Source organism: Haliotis asinina, chromosome 7, assembly GCF_037392515.1.
Source record: "Haliotis asinina isolate JCU_RB_2024 chromosome 7, JCU_Hal_asi_v2, whole genome shotgun sequence".
Lineage (NCBI taxonomy): Eukaryota > Metazoa > Mollusca > Gastropoda > Lepetellida > Haliotidae > Haliotis > Haliotis asinina.
The window spans coordinates 41,655,863-41,676,124 of NC_090286.1; the positions used below are offsets into that span (position 1 = coordinate 41,655,863).

Below are 20,262 nucleotides of genomic sequence, written 5' to 3' on the forward strand. Positions count from 1 at the left end.
GAAACATGAGATTTACGTAATACAGTTATCATGTGGCATTCAAATACTAAAACCGAGTATATGTATCATCCGCGCGAGTATTTTGCATAAATGGCTTGAAAAAAATAGCGTGGAATGTTTGTGAATGACACGAATTCCAACACAACATCGTTTTGTGTACCCAAATGAATGCACATCTACATACAAGACATACACTTGGGTTCATACACATAGACAGCCATCTTAGATGATGGTACACATTCTAGTACATATGTACTACCGACACTGCTACTGAAGCTCAATACCATGTCTTAAATATCCCTTCCTTGTCTGTTTTCAGGGGGCAGTGGGTGGCCTCGTGGTTAAAGCGTTCGCTTGTCATGCTGAAGACCCGGGTTCAATCCCCCACATGAGTACACATTCACATGTTTGAAGCCCATTTCTTGTCTCCCGCCATGATATTGCAGTAATATTGGTAATGGCGGTATAACACCATACTCACTCAGACACTCTGTGATAAGACAAAACGTTTAAATGAATGACTCGTCAGAAAAGGAAACTTAGCGAATGATATATAACTTGGAACCAAATGGATTATAGAAATGTCTTGCACATGGAAACTACATCACTGATCGAAACTGAAAACAGTTAAAGATAGTAATTAATTGAAATCTAGCCCCAAAGGAACTAAATTTTGCGTATGTTCTTTTCATGTATGTATGCTCTTGAGCTAGAATGTGTAATCACTGTCATATCTTGACAATAATAATTTCTCAGCATCGTGGTTAAATATGATACTCAAAGTTTATAACATGACGGTTAAAAGTTCGAAAGACAAATTGAAGCACAGTTTTATCATTATGAATGTGTGTGGTTAACAAACAATTTTCAAATTTCGCGAATAAGTTCGTTTAAAGTGATGCCCCTTTGACAGCGGGCAAATAATAAAAATATGTAAACGGCAAGACTGGAAAAAGACATTAAACAGTATAAAAGTATGCAGTGGTAAATGGAATACGTAGGAGATGGTATTTACCCTCAGACATTTATCACAACCTTGTAACATCAAATCAACAAGTTATCTCAACAATAAATATTCTAATAATTTATAACATCATGAAATATGGATTTATTACAAGTTCAGTGCTTATGTTAGTGGCCCTCATCGAGGAAACCGTGAAGGCATGACCACGGACGTGGATAGGCTGACAAGTCGTGGTTGGTAGTGCGACAAGGAATAGAAAAGGAATCTTGTGCTTTTAGGGGAGGGGTGAATGTGTGGTGTGAATGGGGACTTGTGTTAGAGGTAGTGTTCGGGTGACGATATGATGAAAATCTTGGTTCTATCGTGACATAGGACAATATCGAAGAAACCCTCTTTTTGAGAACAAAACAATCGCGAAAACCCCGAAAAATTATACCTTTTATGAACTAATAACCGATTAAGTGCGTTCTCTCTGTTCAGTTGCATTTCTGTAAAATTTATTTTTAAAATATAACGGTTTTTCACCAATGATGCAACATATTTTAAGAAAAATCAAATGCTTGGCTTCGGAAAATCTTTCAAAAAATTAATTAGAGAGATCAAGCTGACCTGAGAGAGCAAGGGAAGAAGCACATACATTTATTACACAGGGCATACATTTTCCGCTGCCACGTGGAAAATTGAGATCAGAAAACACTATAGTTTTCATATTGGAAAATTCAAGGCGGGCAGGAGAAGGGAAACACAGAAATAAATACACACAGGCTTACAACAGTCTGGTGTGGTGCTGATACGCTCGGTATTATAATCAAGTCAACCGAATATTCCCACCTACGACATCTCCAAACGGGTGGAGCTATGAGTACTAACTGAGGATAGTATAAAGAATTTGCGCATATTAATGATTCCAACGTTAGAGGTCTGACCATGAACATGTCTGATATCTGAATGACACTTCATCTGAGTTTTAGCTAAAGATGCAAAGAAACAAATCTTCATAATCCTGCTGATCACAATGTGTATGAGTATTTGGAACTCGATGTATATGAGAATAATTCGTTGGAACTCGTGGAGAGTAAGACTTAACAGTGAATAGATATTAAGGTGCAAGGTAATGGTCACCGCTATTTCCACCGTGTAAGAACTGCGACTGGTACAATCATCCCTGATAAATCTTATATAGATTTTGATTGAAATTGTCCCAAATTCTGAAGAACCAACTTTTTGCCCACTTCAAGAGAAATACCATTTTCAGCGTGTGTCGATAAAATATGCTATATATTAACCGTCGAAGTTTTTACACAAGGAGATATATTTAACAACAAGCATATGTGTTAATCATTCAAACATACACTGTAACAGTTACGTAACAGCAAGTGTTGTCGGAATCGTTAAGAAAGATAAACAAGAGTGATTTTGTCTTAGCAGGACTTGATCCATTATGGTGGTTTAGCAGGCCTTTATCAGACTAGGGATAAATTGATACTGTGATGAGACATTAACGGAAGCAGTAAAGCACTGGCACCAATGAATCACTGTCCAGGTATAGTGTAATTAACACTTTATCGCTACACTCTCCATCCAATTTTACCATCGCACAACGCAAGTGTCTTCACAGATTGCCGTTTATCATACCGGTTTTAGATACTGGTTAATAAAACCGGTTGAAGATAACGGTGTATCAAACAGGTTGAAGATAACGGTTTATCAAACTGGTTTTACCAACTCGTTCTCGATTCCTATTTAAAGACATATTACTGTGTCTCAAATACCAGTACTGTGATCGTAACTGAAATGTTTCTAATGAGAAACTGATATTTTCCATATTTTCACATACAGTGAATGTATGGCACTCAAACGAAGAGTTCCCGTACTGGATGTTGACACATGCATGTATAAATGATTTTCTGATGGTACCTGATATGGTATGTTCACGCGCATACATGGTAAAGATGTATGTTTGTCAGGTCCTAAAACACATCCAAACTGAGTCATCACCAGGGGTATATATATACAATGAGCTTTCCCTTAACACTTCACGATATGAGCCATGGCTGAATACATTTGAACACATAAGTCCCATTCTGTTCGAGGTCATTAGAAACATTCTATTTCATCGTCACAAAAGATCCTAATGTGATATTTCTGGAAATGGGGTTCCAAGATATGTTGAGCTTTTCCACAAAAGTTGATTAATCACCATGCGACTTTAATTACCGGCATAACAGACGGCCATGTCTTCTTCATCAGAATGACCTGCGTCTCGAGACTCATGTCTGGCTGTATTCATGCTTTCATTCCATGTTGACTGTATTGACCCTAACGTCAGTTCATTAAAATCGCTATCATCTGTCCATATCCATTCAAAGATTTTCCTTCCGAGAGCCTTCCTATAAAATGATATCCATCTGCGGCCCTGAACACACATGGTGAATGGTCTTTACAGTTGGAGTTCATCATAAACCAGGAATCGAGTGGTAAGCAATTTTTCTTCATCCGAGACCTTTCGGAATCCTTCTCGCACTTTCGCTTTTATGGCTGGGATGCTTGCTGATGTCAACATACATGTATGGATTTCCTTTTCTGCGTTAAAGAATTGGTAGGGTAGTATCATCCATGTAATTTAAAAGATGAGCAATTGTCTGATCTAACAGACCATCTGACTTCCCTGTGTAGGAGACAGTACTTCTTTTGATTCTTAACTTTGTAGTCTATCGCCATTGGCAATAATGTGTTGTTGATGTCATTAATATCTATGACCTTTATATATGTTTGGGGCTTTTCGGGTTTGTGACGTGATACCAGCTGACTCCATACTGTAATATTTAAGACCAAGTCTACTGGGAGAGGCATTCTCGGTATATGTACTAAATAATTATTACATATAATTATTCCATGGCCAGCTACCTCGAATTAATCTTGTTTCCAGACGTTTCTCACAAAATGGTCATAGAAAAAATCAGAAATAACACCAATGTTTGCTGGCAGTTGCTGTTTTGTTCTAAAACACTATTTGACCAGTCGTTGAGTTCAAGGTGGACTTTGAGTTGACAGCAAAAGCCATGTTTAGCATTGGTGGTAATGGTTATAATAACATGCCTTGATGGGAAACCAATAGGGGCCGGGTTAAAGCACACCTCAACGTGACAACGACTGTAGTCATCAGGAGTCCTTATATCTCACCAACGTCTCTCCTTACACACGCGTAGACCAAAGGTTCCATGATGGAGGTCTGTGCATGTTTTGTACCGGATTTCACACAGCTGTTTGAGCACACAGTTTCGGCAAATGTTCTGCCAGACTCAATGCTGTCTAACAGGCATGTCGTTGACCCTGATGAATTCCAGCATACAGAAGGCAAAGCTAGCTAGAGTGACGATAGAGGACAGGATGGCTATAACAAAGGACCAACCGATGTAAAAGGAACCATATGCGTTAACTCGTAATGCAAAGTAATGTAGCAGCTTCGTAATATCTCGTCGTATATCTACACAGAAGTCTTTGCCTTTGATTCCCATGACGATAAGAGCCATCAGCGTCATGCAGCCTGCAAGATAAAAAGAAATTGAAACTTGACTGGAAACAAAGATATTGACACACTGCTCCCGTATTTTACCCTATTTTCTCTAATATGCGCTGTGTTAAAGCAACTGTTAAGAAATAATTGATTACATTCCGTAAGCGAAATAAGCGGGTCTGGAAGTCCGTGGAAAAGATAGGTGCCCAGACACGTAATTAGAGGAAATACGGTAGTAATAATGTAATAATGTTACAAACGACGATGACGATGGTGATGATATATTAGCACATCTCTGCGTGAGTGAGAGAGTGAGTTTAGTTTTACGCCGCACTCAGCAATATTACAGCTATATGGCGGCGGTCTGTAAATAATCGAGTCTGGACCAGTGATCAACAACATGAGCATCGATCTGTGCAATTGGGAACCGATGACATGTGTCAACCAAGTCAGCGAGCCTGACCACTCGATCCCGTTAGTCGCCTCTCACGACAAGCATAGTCGCCTTTTGTGGCAAGCATGGGTTGCTGAAGGCCTATTCTACCCCGGGACCTTCACGGGTCACATCTCTGCAGACAAAAGGAAACGCCGTTCTATATGCTGAAGAGACAGGTTCTCAACATGTGTACTTGTGAGGACCGCCGTTCCTATATCTATTGAGTCAAAAATTTCCTTTGAATATTAATGTTATTCATGTCGTTTTTAGCAATGTTCCATCACTAGTACGACATTTGACAACAGAACTGGGTCAAAGACCCAGTTGGGCTGTCAGGATCTTGCACGTAGATGACTGTAATAGATATGGACTGCATCTTCGTCGATTAGGGAAACCATTGCTGCCGTGGAAGAATTCAAAAGTTTCAAAATTTTCACAACCGAAAATCCTGTTGTAATAAATATTCTGTTTTACAAATTCCATATACGAAATGATTCTCTGCACCACACAGAGCGATACAGTATATTGTCATCATTCCTTATAAAGCTCCTGTCTCATTCCGGTACGTCTTCCCAGAAATAGCAGTAATAATACCACCCAAGCCTCTTACTCCAGCTATAAGACTAATTATACGGGTGAACTATTGTGTATACGGACTGAGTGTAAGTGTTAGACAATGACGAATGGCCAAGCACCAGCCTCCGTCACAAAGATTCGGTCAAGGATATAGAATTCATGCCACGGACCTAGTAAATACTTACTCAATGTATCGGGTACCATTATTACATTGATTTTTATGTCGCGGCACATGGGTATCATTTGGACTTTTCCGAGAATATCCAAATCCTGTCACATTGTCTACAAAGTTCCACGAAGCTCTTAGCGTGATGGATAGCATGCCTGATCTAACACGTTCACGCTCTTATCTTGGCTTGTGGCTGTAATGCATCCTTTCTGGTCGCCATGTAATGAATTGCTGCTCAGGTGCACTTCCGGTTTGTCGAACTCTCTTGTAACAAACTGCATATCTTAAAAAGCAGCGACTTCGTGATCAGATTTCTATTTTCTAACTTTGGCAAATATTGATCTGAATAATGACCACAGTCGCAGTCTGAAGGGTGAATGAATCCCAACCCCAAGCCCAATCTTAACATTAACTCAAACCCGGTATTTATTATTCTAACCTTCACTAATCGGTAGTACTAACCTTAACCTCCAACCCTAACCTTATCCTGTCACGTAGCCTCAACTCTCACCCAACATGTAACCCTAACCGTAACCTCTTGCCCCGACCTCCACCCATTATGTAACCCTAACGCTCACCCAACATGTAGCCCTAACCGTAACCTCTTGCCCCGACCTCCACCCATCATGTAACCCTAAATTTCACCCAACACGTAGCTCTAACCGTAAATTCTTAACTAAGCCTCACCCAACATGTAACCCTAACTTAAATCTACATCAAGCATGAAATCGTACCTTAACCCAACGCGTAACCCTAACCCAGTTCTTTATACTCAACCAAACCCGGCACAACAAACACCAAACACGAATCTTCATCCAACCGTAACCCCAGAGCTGTAGAAGGTATCTAACTCTTTCCCGATCCGCAAGCCCTTTCCTCTACATCTTCCTCGTATGGTAATCGTCATATCGCTGGCAGGTTGCCCCAGTGGTGTACTAGACTTGTGAAGTGTGGACTTGTAATGCTCAAGAGTGGAATGGATGAGATCCGCAAAATAAAAACCAAGAAACGATCACTTTCGCGTGCTACATGTAACACGAAGTTGACACGTCATTTTGATGTCTGTTCAACCCATAAGGAGTTTCGATCATGGCCGCTTGAGAGTATCAATAGATGCGTCAATGGGTTGCTGGCGAAAAGGCCGAACGGATGTATATTAATACAGCTTCGTGTGATTTCAACACGTCATACCACTCTGAGAAGATCGCAAATACCTAAGAGGTTCAATGTCGGTAATAGGCCAGTTTTCCTTTGTGTGGCAAGTTTTCACTTCGAACTATCCCACGTGGCATTGCCTATTAGCTGGAGCGTCCCTGCCAAGATTACCCGTGAAGATGAACGGCATTGTGCACGAGACGACAGGGTCCCCGTATACGAAGCTGCTGCCCTGCCCGTGACCACGGTGGTTATGACGAAGCCGATATCACTTCTAGGGCCATCGATTGCTCAGCCGTCTTCACCAGATTTCCAATACTGAGAAGAAATTAAATAAAGGCAGTGTATGCGGTGCATGCCGCCATCGATTTATGAAATAGGAAAAAGCTATTAAAATCCCCGTGTCTTCAGATCAATGTAGTTGAGCGTCCTTGATTACGGACGTTGAGTGTACGGCAATAGGTAATTGTCCCGGGCCAGCTGGGACCTGCTGGGAGACCCACAGCCTTCTTTGATAACCAACCATTTCAAACATCACAGGCACAAAATCAGAGACGCAGGGAGTTCGACAGGGGCCACAGAGCGCAGGAGGCATTTGGTGTCATTCTCTTAATTAGGATGGCTGTAACTGCCATAACCTGGTCTTGATGCAACTTGTAGTTGCGTGGAGAATGTCGGTTATTCTGTTTCTGGGAGAGATACTTCATAAGGACTGTCCGTATGACGTCATCGCAAATGTCTTTTATTGGCAGAAGCACCATGCCACTTAATTGCCTCCGAGTAAATACTGGTGTTTTCAGTTCAAATAAAAGAGGTCAATATTTTTCAAGGGGATCGATATGGGGAGATCATATCATGCCCGTGGCGAGTTAAACCATCGCAAACAAATATTAAGTTTGCCGCCCACATCGAACATGATGTGAGGAAAATAATTAAGCACGTTATTGAGTTCTGGCAAGTGATATGGTGCTTTGTGAGTTGCTATGTATATAGATGGGAATATTTTGGGAATGGTCAACTGATTACAATGTTCCTTATTTTGCCATTTTAAGCATTTGAATGGGAATTACGAAAAGGACTGGCGTGTCCATGTATTTCACTGGAGGAACTGAGCACAAAAGAAATACACTGCTCTGTTTTCATTAGTATGCGGCCTGGGAAAGAAGTTCGAAATGTCAAATGTAATAACTCTGTTGACGATGATGAAATTGAAATATCGTGGTACCTGGGTCAGTCAAACTACCCTTCTACCAGAACTCTTTGTTTGGGTACTGAAGTACCATGGGAAACTTGGGGAGGAAGAGCGCACTTTCTTTAACACCTCCTACAATTCTTCGTGACTCGCTGAGGTAACACTGATGACACCAAGTGGATAAGCCCACTCTCTTATACCGCTGCAAGTATTCTACATATATCTCTAAGAAAATATTGATGCATTGTGTTGATCAGCTCACTCTCTTATACCGCTGCTAGAACTCTTCATATATGGCTGAGGTAACACTGAGGACACCAAGTGGATGAGCCCACTCTCTCATACCGTTGCTAGAACTCTTCATGTAGCGCTGAGGTAACACTTATGACACCATGCTGATCCGCCCACTCTCTCCTACTGCTGCTAGGACTCTTCCTCTATCGCTGAGGTTATACTGATGGCACCGGGAGGATGAGCCCACTCTCTTATACCACTGCAAACTGTCCTCATGCATAACGTGAGTGGACCAACATGACATACCTGACAGCCGATGAATCTGCACGACCTCTTCCACTAATACCAGAACAGGACATGGACATCGTTGTAATGTTGGTGCTGACACAGTAAAATCAACCCCACACCCCACCCTCCCACCCCCAGACACCCCACCCTGCATTTGCTGCATAGGTGATAGGTAAGTCAGATATTTCCCTAATTTCAGTTTCAATCAGCATTACTCCAGCTCTATGGTGGCGGTCTGCAAATAATCGAGTCTAGATCAGACAATCCAGTGATCAGCAGCATGGTCATCGTTCCACGCAACTGGGATACGATGACATGTGTCAGTGTACCATCACGCATGGGTTATTGAAAAACAATTATTACCCGGATCTCCACGTTTCAAACCCTTACGTGAGGCCTGAGAACCGATACTTATGGAGCCGAATCTTCATGAACTATGAACGTGACAAATGCACTTTATGAAAATTGTGCAAGACTTAAAAACGTTAAGGTTTGATATAACTCCAGTACTAGTATGAAATACCAGTATGAAATGTCCTACCAGTATGAAATACATCCCCATCGAATTACCATTTCTTGTTTGATTCAGCCTTCATCAAATATTGGTGTAAACGTTTGGACAGGTAATGTATTGACACACATTTACAAGACTCCAATACTTTGCCCAATAATGTATTTCGTTTGATGAGCTCAAGTCTAGAGATGCAACAATACAAACAACGGTGTATATACCCATAGTTCATCGACGAAACACATCAATTTTAATAGGCCCTAAAGATTCCTCGGGCATATGAGATAGTATAGTTACATACGTACGATAAGATTAGAAAATACTATTGGCACTTGCTTCGTTAACGACGGTATGTACATATATTGGGTGCAGTGTTGATCAGCATGGTTGTAATTTGATAGTTGCATATGTCGAACGTAACAGTGAAATGCAACGTGTCATATTTGGGATTTCACTTTTTTAGTAAAGTACGCGGGCTAAGGCGGCTGACTTTGGATGCTGGCGATTAGGTGCCTGACCCTGAGGGTGCGGGTTCGAATCCCGGTTGCGACTCAACCAAAAAAGCACTAGAATTTGAGCGCTTACTAAAATGGCATTGTGTAAGCATAACAGTGCACATGTTGAACACACAAGTAGAACTCTTCAGGATTACTTATCATGGTTATTTGGTGAATTCGGTGTTCTCGTTGAATACCCTGAAATCGTTTCAGAAACTACCCCTTTCCAGGAACATCGGGATGCAGTTACATGACATGGCTCACCTGCTGAAAATATGAGTAGACATAAGGCTATAAGGACCCCTCTTGTTTCCTGCAGAGTGGGCACAGTGATGTAGGCCACCAGGATCATCAGGGACAGGGCGTACGTCAGGATGCCAACCACGCAGAAGCCTTGGGCTGCTCTCACGAAATCTGCAAAAGGAGTGGGTGAGTGAGTGAGTGGTTTTGGGGTGGGCGAGTGAGTGAGTGAGTGGGGTGGTGGGTGGATGAGTAAGTGAGTGAGTGTTCTTTGGGGTGGGCAAGTGGGTGAGTAAGTGAGTGGGTGAGTGGCACGCTAACTTATTTCAAGGCGTTTTAGTTAAAAGTGACAGGGTTACCCAATCTGACGCACGTCACACGTATCTCTGTGAATGACAAGATCCAAACCATCGTCGTTGTAATAACAGATCTGGACTCTTTGGGTCAGGTTACGTGGGTGGCTGGGAGGATAAGAGTTCGAAATGAGAGCTTATAATACCTGCAGCTGTAATACTACCTGTTGTTATAATACCATTGGTACAAGCATTCACCTTTTCTGTGTCAGTTCCTCACTTCTATACACTGACAATATCAGCTAATGAAAATAACTGTATTAAAGCAAATTATGCAACTCATCAACAGGATTTCATGTTTTGTCATGAAATATGTTATAACTTCTTGAGCTCCTGTTCACTTTAACCTTCATAGGTATATATAATATTGATGAACAGCATTGATTGATACAACAGTAAAACCATATTTCGAGAGTCATTAACTTGGAAATGCTATTGGTTTTGAGGACGTGAAACTATTTATAGATTTTAGATCGTTGATGATTACTTTTGTGAAGCAATATTTCGGGTGTCATATTGGTAAATATTGTGATGGTTACTTCTGGTACAGCAACATTTAGGGTGTCATATTGGTAAATATTGTGATGGTTACTTCTGGTACAGCAAGATTTAGGGTGTCATATTGATCAATATTATGATGCTATATATAATATTTAGGTAAATGAATACGTCCCTGTTACAGCAAAGATCAGACAGAGCTTGGTCCATGTAAGAAAAGAGATCCAGACAATTTCAGAAAATCGTTCATATTACAGTAAGGGTACAGGTTTTGTTTCATATTATCGACTCTTTCCTTTTATAGGCTGACTTTGACATGCAACCATTCCGACCAAGCGCACGCAATGTAACGAAGATTTCATATTGTGACATCGTAATATAATTCACACCAGCAAGAGTGAGTGAGTGAATGAGTGAGTGAGTCACTTCAAGCAGTTTCCAGGTTAGAATAACTCGAGACTCAGATTTCAAACGTACAGGAACACGTGTCTATAATCCGGACGAACCGAAAGTGTATCAAAATATTCCTGTTCCTTCCGACCCAGAAGATGAGCTGCAACACAAAGGAATATTCTGACTTAGCATCAATATGTTTCAAAATTCAAATCCTCCACATTTACGCCGTGCCCTCCTTCCTGTTTTCGAGGTGGACCCCCCAACATGGGTACAATGTGAAAAGTCCATTTCTGGTGTTCCTTGTGATACTGCAGGAATATTGCCAAAATCGGCGTGACACACGCACCCACTCCAAGTGGGGTTCACAGACAAGGAAAAACTGACTAGTGCGTTTGAAAATTCAAACACTTAGTGGAAACATCAAATTAAATCTATTCCTCTCGCTGACATGTTTAACGATAGCATGTGCCAAAGGAAATGCCACATGAATTTGGTCTCATCAGAGTCAATCAGGATTTCAACTTTAGTATTTCTGTGTAACGTAGAGGAGTGTCAATTTTAGAATGTTTAAATGTCAGATGAGAAATTATAGTTCTCTCTGTTGCCCAAACAGAGATAAAATTGCGTGAGGCCAGAGAACAAGTTCGAGAATGCATCGGTGTATATGCATAAAGACACTAACTCGGACTGACGCGAGTAATGAATACTTTGACACAAGCCGTGAACAGGACTGTGGGCTGTCTCTATTCCACAGGCTGTTCAGAGAATAAACTGTGTCCCTCTCATCTACGTGATCCTGTGACTCACTCACTCCGTGTTCCCAATTCACTATTACCTCTGAAATGCCGTTATCTATTGCTTTACAATGAGTGTTTGTGTGTTAAGACACTCTGTTTGCAATTTACATCTTATTTAATTCTAATAGAGTAGAGACTACTGAAGCCTATGCCTGGTTGTGAGTGAGTTTAATTGTACGCCACACTCAGCAATATTCCAGCTGTATGGCGACGGTCTGTAAATAATCGAGTCTGGAACAGACAATCCAGTGATCAACAGCATGACCATCGATCTGCGCAATTGGGAACCGATGACATGTGTCAATCAAGTCAGCGAGCCTGACCACAGACGGGTCCCTGGTTGTGAACGAATAATGAGCTATTGTTAGGAAAACGGTATTTCTACATGTAATTGTACAAGGAGCATAGGCTGTGTGGTTAGGCAATGCTTCCTCTAATTACATCACCATCAAAGGAACAGCCGTGGTGGACTTATCATGCTACTATCTATGTAAATAGACATATAAAAATACCTTGACATTTTGCATGATAGAGGGCTATTCACAAATGAATCCCATTCCGAAGATGAAATTACTCAGAGTTAATTACAACAACCCGTAAATGACATCATGTTTGAATGTAATTAGGAATCTGAAGTGCACAGAGGGAAGGGCAGAAGGAGGTTTTAATGTGCAAAGACATTTCAACGGATTCGGAACAATGCTTCTGGGTGTTTAATGGCGGAAGACTTACCTCGTTGTGTAAGATGACAACAAGCATACAAGAGTGACTGGGATGTATCACGCACAGGATTAGATTAATAGTGGAGATAACCCTCCTTTACTGATTAACATGGAGCCGAGAGAGTATTACAGAGCAGTCCGCCAGTCTAACATAATGTACAGATTAGTGCGAGACGTTATGAGATGTCGTATAGTATTCCCAGAAATTATTGAGAATCATGTTGCGTCATGTAACTCATTACGTTTATTAACTTCTGGCGTTTTACTTACATAAACATGTTAAAACATCATGCTTTTACAGTCTCAGTCTTGTTTTAGTACTTTGTTAGACCTCCTCGCTCAGCAATGCATGCCTGAATACGCCTAGGCACACTACCCATCAAAGTTTGTAGGTAATCGTGTGACAGGGTATCCCAATATTGGACCACCTCGGCCTTCATATCTTCAATATTTCTCAGTCCCTTTTGGTTTATTCTGTCCTTCATGACTCCCCACACATTCTCAATTGGGTTTAGGTCGGGGCTGTAACTGGGCCAGTCTAAAACTTGAACATTTTCGCCCGACAACCACTGTTTTGTGTAGCGCGCAGTGTGTTCTGGGTCATTATCATGCTGGAAAATCCAATCATCTTCATACAATGTTTGTACTGTCGGAAGAAGGTGACCATTTAGAATGTCAACGTATCTTTCTTTTGTCAAGTTTCCCGTGAAAACACACAATGGTGTCACTCCGCGAGCCGATATGCCACCCCACATGTGAAACTTCGGGCTATGTTTTGGTCGCTGGTAGATAGGTTTTACAGTATCTTTGGTCCAAATTTTCACACAATTAGGGAAAAGCCAAACAGAACTTTCATCCGAAAAGAAAACATTATCCCAATCTTGATTTTCATGAGCCCGACACCAGTTTAAACGTTTTTCCTTTTGTGCATCTTTAATCAACGGCGAGGGAATTCCACGTTTTTTCACCCAATTAAGTCTCTGTAATTCCTGCCTAACTGTTTCATTGCATACCTGAGGACTTCCTCTGCTAATCATTTCATTTCTGATGTTCTCCACACTTTTCAATTTGCCCCTACTCACAATCTGCCCAAGTCTTCGGCGATCCACAACACTGATTTCCTAGGCCGACCTGCCCCTGCTTTGTGCTCTATCCCGGTTCCTGTTTGAATATTCTTCAAACTTCTGTAAACTGTAGACAGAGGAATACCATGTCTACAAGCTAACACTTTAGCATCAGCCTCACCCCTTTCAAAATCATCTAGAATTTCTTTTCTCTCTTGCTGTAAATTCTGCCATGTCAACACAGGAAGCCGTCTGCTCAGACAAGGGAGATAACTCTTGACGTAATGAGCTGCCTTCTAAGCCTTCAAGAGTTGTCTCCCTTATTTAGTATGCTTAGTGCACAGTGAAAGCCTTTTTTCCAATCTTAGCATCATTAGAAAAAAAAACAAAGATTTTCTCAATAATTTCTGGGAACACTGTAAATCGTCAAACTAACGAGCTTAAGAAAATAGAAAGATATACAGGGGCAGGGGCTTTCCAATAGGGTTATTAACCATCTTTGCCATGTTGAGTGAATATGGAGAACATGACGAGGAACATCAGAAATTGTCTTCAGACACTGCACCCATGTAGATAAAGCATGGTCTTCGGCATAATGAGCGAACGGTTTAACTACGAAGCTTTCAAGTGCCCCTCTTTGCCATGGATATGGTGACATGACATAAGACACATACTGAAGGACAGTTGTACCGGTGAGGGTGTTCTGTTTGTCACAAGTGTAATACCAAACTAAATAATATACCTCGCCGGTGTGAACTCATTAATCAGTATGGAAACTATAACAGTATGCATGCCACTTTGCAGTTAAGTGGTCAGTTTCGTGGTTGGCTGGTTATGGACATGGTCAGTTATCGCATATCGGTGGATAGCAAGATAAAGGGGAGAAATAAAGCTTGGCTTTTCTATATTCAAGGATTGCCATCACCAGTTTGCTGGGCAGGTAATGTTACCCTGATCCCTTTACCTGCTTGTGTCTGTTACATAACCAGTATTCACATTGTTTGTAATGTGACCAAAGTGTCCAAATCGTTTGGTATACGACCAAACTGTTCCAGTTGTTTGCTATATGGCCAAAGTGTTCCAACTGTTCATTATATGACCAATGTTCAAATTAGTTACTATAGGACCAAACTGTATGCTATACGTTCCAATTATTCCTTATATGGCCAGTCTGTTCAAATTGTTGTGGGAATAAAGTGTTCAGACTGTTATATGACCAAATTGTTCAAACAGTTTGCATAGTACAGAATGATGGTTACCTGCAGCTGTTATGGATGGAAGATTTGAATATTTCATCTAAACATAATGATGCAGGGTTTGTTTGTTGACCAGACCATGAACATCGATCTAATTGGGATACAATGACATGTGTCAACCAAGTTAGCTAGTTAGATCACCCGATCGCGTTAGTCGCCTCTTACGACAAGCATGGGATACTGAAGATATATTGTAACGAGGATATTCTCAGACAGTTAATCAAATGTACACCCAATCTTCCACTACACAGGTTTCGAAACGTTATGAAACGTTTTCAAAAATAATTTTTTGAGAAAAATAAGATATGAAAGGCAGGATTTCATTCACAGCAGACTACACACATTGACTTAAACTGTATAGTCATGTGATTCGCAATATATATTCTGCACAATTAACAACATATAATTACCTATATCCGTTTCCGCCTACAAACTGAAAAATGTTACAAACATATCTGCAATCCAAGGGATGAAAAATGCCTCCGTTTAGGACCTTTGTTTTAGTATCTCATCATCTTACTTATAACGCAGGATTCGCTTTCTCTTCCAGGTTCTCTTAGGGGTTATTGGGTTTTATGAGTCTATGACATACTCTGATATTCGTAATATCAGTCGATATATTGCCTTACTGGCACGTCTCATCAGTACCCTGGCAATAAAGGTTACGGAAATATCCGCTTGATAATCTATAAGACATATCGTCTAAAAACCTCTACCTGGATTTACTGAGCATCAGGTGGTATTCTGAATAAGGAACATAATCAAGTAAATGTTTCCTTGTCAGAAATTGGTGTAAGTAAGTTTGTTAGAGACTTTATCACAAAGGTATTATATCCTACCTAAGCCAATACCCAGTAAAAGAGAATATTTAACTCACCTGGTAACACATCCCATGCTAAACACGTCCACACTTTAGTCTTGTAGTCCTTGGAACAGCTCTTCCATAAGGAAATAGAAATACCTTCGTCCAAACCAAGCCATTCCGTGGAAGCAAAGGCCATAAGAAACATTCCTAGTCCTAGGAAAAACGTAACTGCTGTAGCAGCACCCTTTATGGACAATAGTCCCATCTTGGTTCCAACGGGCTCTCCGGGGACTGACATCTTGCTTTTTACGACGATCAGTAGTACATGTATTGTCTGTTGGACAATCCTCTGTATTCGAGAACGTTATCAATCACAATACACTTTCATCCTATATTCATCGTTGGTACAATTTCCAACCGGACCAAGACATTCCAACACAAATTAAGTTATGATCTAGGTACCTCCTTCTGAATCCACGCCCTGTGTTCTTCTGAGATTTACACCACAGCTAATTTAGAATATTGTCCAATCCTTTTTCTTATCTGCCAGCTTGGTCCAGCGTCAGCATCGTCATCACGGTTCTCTATCACAGATGGGCCCATTTAAAAGTCCCCTTTCGATGACCCAGAGGTTGTTCCACTGGTAAGACCTTAGCCAGCCCATTCTCTGCGGAACAAAGAGGTTGGTAGTTATCAGCTTGCTATCAAATGTGTCATGTTGGAATAACTTCCTCTTTTAAGTATCGAGGACAGGCAGTCATTGAGTTAAATCACCAAGGTACATCTAATGACCTGATATCGTCCTGAAAACAGCGACGTTTGCCTGTAAATAACGCAATTTACCGATGTCATGGACTTGATGGTGAACTGTACCAGAAGCAGTAGCTGAATGGCATAAAATATTGATTGGTAGTCGAGTACTTGTATTTAGGTATTAAACGTCAACGTGGAAAGGAGTTTTGCTCGACATGATTACGGTTTTAGAGTTTGATGAAAGAAGATTACAGCGTTTAATTGTGAAATTGTTCGCACTTCAATTTTAAATGAATCGCGAGTTCTGATTTTCAGATAATAGAATAGACGTACAATTGTGTTACATTACCGGGCATTTCCCTAGATGAATGAAGAATTAATCAAGCAGTGCTTTTCATTGTTTAGTGAACTATTTAAATCTTTGATAATCAATATCTAAAACCGGTTAAACAAATCATGTTCATGTAGCTTAAAGTGATTTCAATGAATATGCTGCAAAACTCATGCGTCATGGACAGTAATGGTACTAATCCCCACCCCCACCCCCCACCCACCCCCACCCCCACCCCCACCCCACCCCCACCCCCTTGGTACATGATGATCATCAGCTGTAGCGTCCTAACACCATAAATTATAACCATCGCCATCGGCGTTACTAGCGTTACTATCACAAACACTAGTTCTGCGTTTTCTCGAGAATGTTATGTAATATTGTAATGCAAATGAGCAACCAGTCGTGGTACCTTCAAGTACACAGCACCAGACAATACTGATCAATCAGATTAATTTAACAGTGAACATTTCCATGAAAATGTATACTATTACTTTAAGAAATCAAGTAAAGTGCCAGGTGCAGTATTTAGGGTTATTTGGTTCGTGAGCGTTCGTTGATGTGTAAGATTACACTCGTCTGTACTAACCCGCCAAACATTGAGTAAATCACATAAGTAAATTAGACGTTGTGTAGATAACTTCCCTGAGATTATTTATCGTGAGTCTAAACTATACATCCATAGTTTTCTTTTAAGAAAGAAGATTGCAAGAACTTAAACAATTGTTTACCGTATGTTGAAATATAATAATATCCTATAAAGACAAGTTAAAGGGCAACCTCGAACGGAAATCAGTAATAACAGACTAATTATCGTGACATGAATTGTCATTTACTCTAACTTCTTTAGAATGGTATCCTTTAAAACAAAAAATAAATGTTATGGTTTAGTGTACCATCTGTTTCCAGTGTACCATGTTTTAGTTTACCATCTGTGACCTACTTATACGCTGGAGTCTCTTCCTGGTGTTCCGAGTGTTGGGTGTTTCTCAGACATTGATATCTTCCATTGACAAATCATGGACGTGCAAAACGACACTTTTACATGAAAACATCTCCATATGAGCGTTCCGAAACAGTGAGTGAGTTTAGTTTCGTGGTGCTTTTAGCTGTATTCCAGAAATATTACGGCGGGGAACAGCAGAAATGGGCTTCATATATTCTACCCATGTGGGGAATCGAACCCGGATATTCGGCGTGAAATGAAAGCTTTAACGACTAGGCTTTCCCATCACTCCGCATGGTTAATCTTGTCATCAGGTATATGTAAGGTTTGGACTACACATCATTACGTAATTCCCATTCATGCCGTAAAGAGATATTCAGCAGTGACCTTCATCTTAACATTTGCCATCCAACTGATGAGGAGAATAAATAGGAACCTGCGCTACACGTTGTAAATCTGATCCCAGAACGCGCATCAAGAGAATGTAATTAACCAAAAGGTAAAACAACATTATTTCGAGATAACTTATTATTACAGCATAGTGAAGTGCTCCTGCGGAGTTATACAGGTCCATATATCTAGGCTCTATTACCCACCTCGAGATTAAAGCAGGAAAGCACAAACATAGACTGGGCACGAGGTACTTACTTTGTAGTTGTTTTACAGGCCCTGGCGCTTCGGAGGCCCGGACATAAAACCAGAGCATTAATCAGGTATAAACACCACCAGCCGCCCTTCTGTACACACATCTGAGACTCGGATTGCATTTTGATGTTGAGAGGTCTTACCTTGGAGTTGGATGATGAGAAGCTGATGCTGATGCTGTGGACTTCGATCACATCATTATCCAGGAAGGGAGATTACAAGACCAGGACGCAACATCGGCCACAATACCAGCTGTCTCGTATATATGGGTCTGGGTTGACAGGCGTTCTGAGAGCCGGGGGACAATTTGTCTGAAATAGGGAAGGGTGTATAAATTTAACTGTCAGTGTCTGTGTGTGTTCAACAAACCGTGCCGTGAGAGAACAAACAGAAGATGTGTCGGAATGGCAAGGAGATTTGCAAACAGATGTATCTTTGTCACCAGTAGGGCCGTGTCTCGTCTTCGGATCCTAGAGTTTAGTGGTGTAGCTGTCATTAGGGCTGTTATCGATGCTATACTGGACATTAAGGACCACGTGTAAAACTAGATGCTCTGGTATATTGAACTTATATCGTCAAATTATTGACTACAGTACATTTACCCAATCCTCTTAGAACTCAGCATTAGTATCACTTAGGATGTGGTTCTTAGTCGGAGTTGTTTCGGAATGGATATATCTGAAGCTCTTTGTCTTCTCTGTCCTTTATGTCAACAAGAATTGTCCACTCCCACTTTGGGTTCAATGTAACCACCTCTGAGTTTAATTTGAAGCAATTCAAATGTGCGTACCTGGAAATTATTCTGAAACGTTTGTATCTGTTTCAGAATGTCACAATGCATTTCTAATAATATTGTAGGCAATGAGAAAGGTGTTTTAAGATACAACATAGTAAGAGAGGAACATGACACATTACTTGAGGACATTCATTTACTTGTGTTATGTGGTATGAAAAGACGCCAGAAACATTATATAGCAAAGACGTTTGAACACCTTTATAACAATGTTGTTAGAACGACTATGTAACAATCAATCTTAGAACAACTTTATAAGAATGTCGTTGGAAACCTGAACACCATTTTCCCGAAGGAACAAATTATATGTTACCGTCTGTATGAAAGACAAATACTAGGCACCGGGAATGGTGAAGGGAATGGCTGGATATACACAGCTATTTTGCAAACACGGTATTGGCAATTCATTTATATGCCCTTGTATAAACCTTACTATTTGTTATCTAAAAAGCATCCGGATATTGTGAAAATACTGGCACGTGTAATAAACATTTAAACCAAGATTTGTTGCAGTTTTTTTTCACAATCGGAACATTCCTGACAACCGGGTGGGTGTAACATCCGCCCATGTTTGCGAAACATCACGATACAGCTACATGAGAATTAAACTTAATTTAGATATGATATGCATTCTAGATGACAATACGATACTGACATTTATTCAGTATCGTATAACACACATACAACATCTCCTCTTCAGACGAGTGATCATATCACAAATACAAGATCATTTCCTCTTTGCTGACTCAACTGCGGCTCATGATAAGAGCGCTGTGCCCACCCTGATCTGTTTCATAGACATGGACCCATCAATAATACACTCTTAGTCACGGTCATTCGCATGGCCCAGCAAATTAGATCCGTCGTAGGTATGAAATATTCAACGGGATGAGTTGCCATCAACATTCATGCTTATTCATCGGTTTGGAAATAACTGTGATTGCCATGAGATTTACATGCACGTTGATTGTGTAAGAACAAACATGGGTTTTCGAGTCACATGACGCATTAGAGATTATGAAGAATGCCTTGTCGCTACCTTATTCAAACGTTCACTAATGGCCTCAGTGCTTCATTGATATTGCATGGAATACGTCGTTTGGAAACAGCTCGGTTGTTTTTTT

The 20,262-nt window shown here is 40.7% G+C and overlaps 1 protein-coding gene across 1 annotated transcript; it reads right to left on the reverse strand.

Moving 5' to 3' along the window:
• Window positions 1-1,084: 1,084 nt before the first annotated feature.
• LOC137291390 (uncharacterized) lies at window positions 1,085-16,337 on the reverse strand. The gene is made up of 3 exons (XM_067822709.1): window positions 15,743-16,337; window positions 9,804-9,953; window positions 1,085-4,511 (listed from the first exon to the last, which is right to left on the reverse strand). Exons 1-3 carry the CDS (start codon window positions 15,966-15,968, stop codon window positions 4,267-4,269), a joined length of 621 nt encoding a protein of 206 aa, XP_067678810.1. The 5' UTR covers window positions 15,969-16,337; the 3' UTR covers window positions 1,085-4,266.
• Window positions 16,338-20,262: the final 3,925 nt, after the last annotated feature.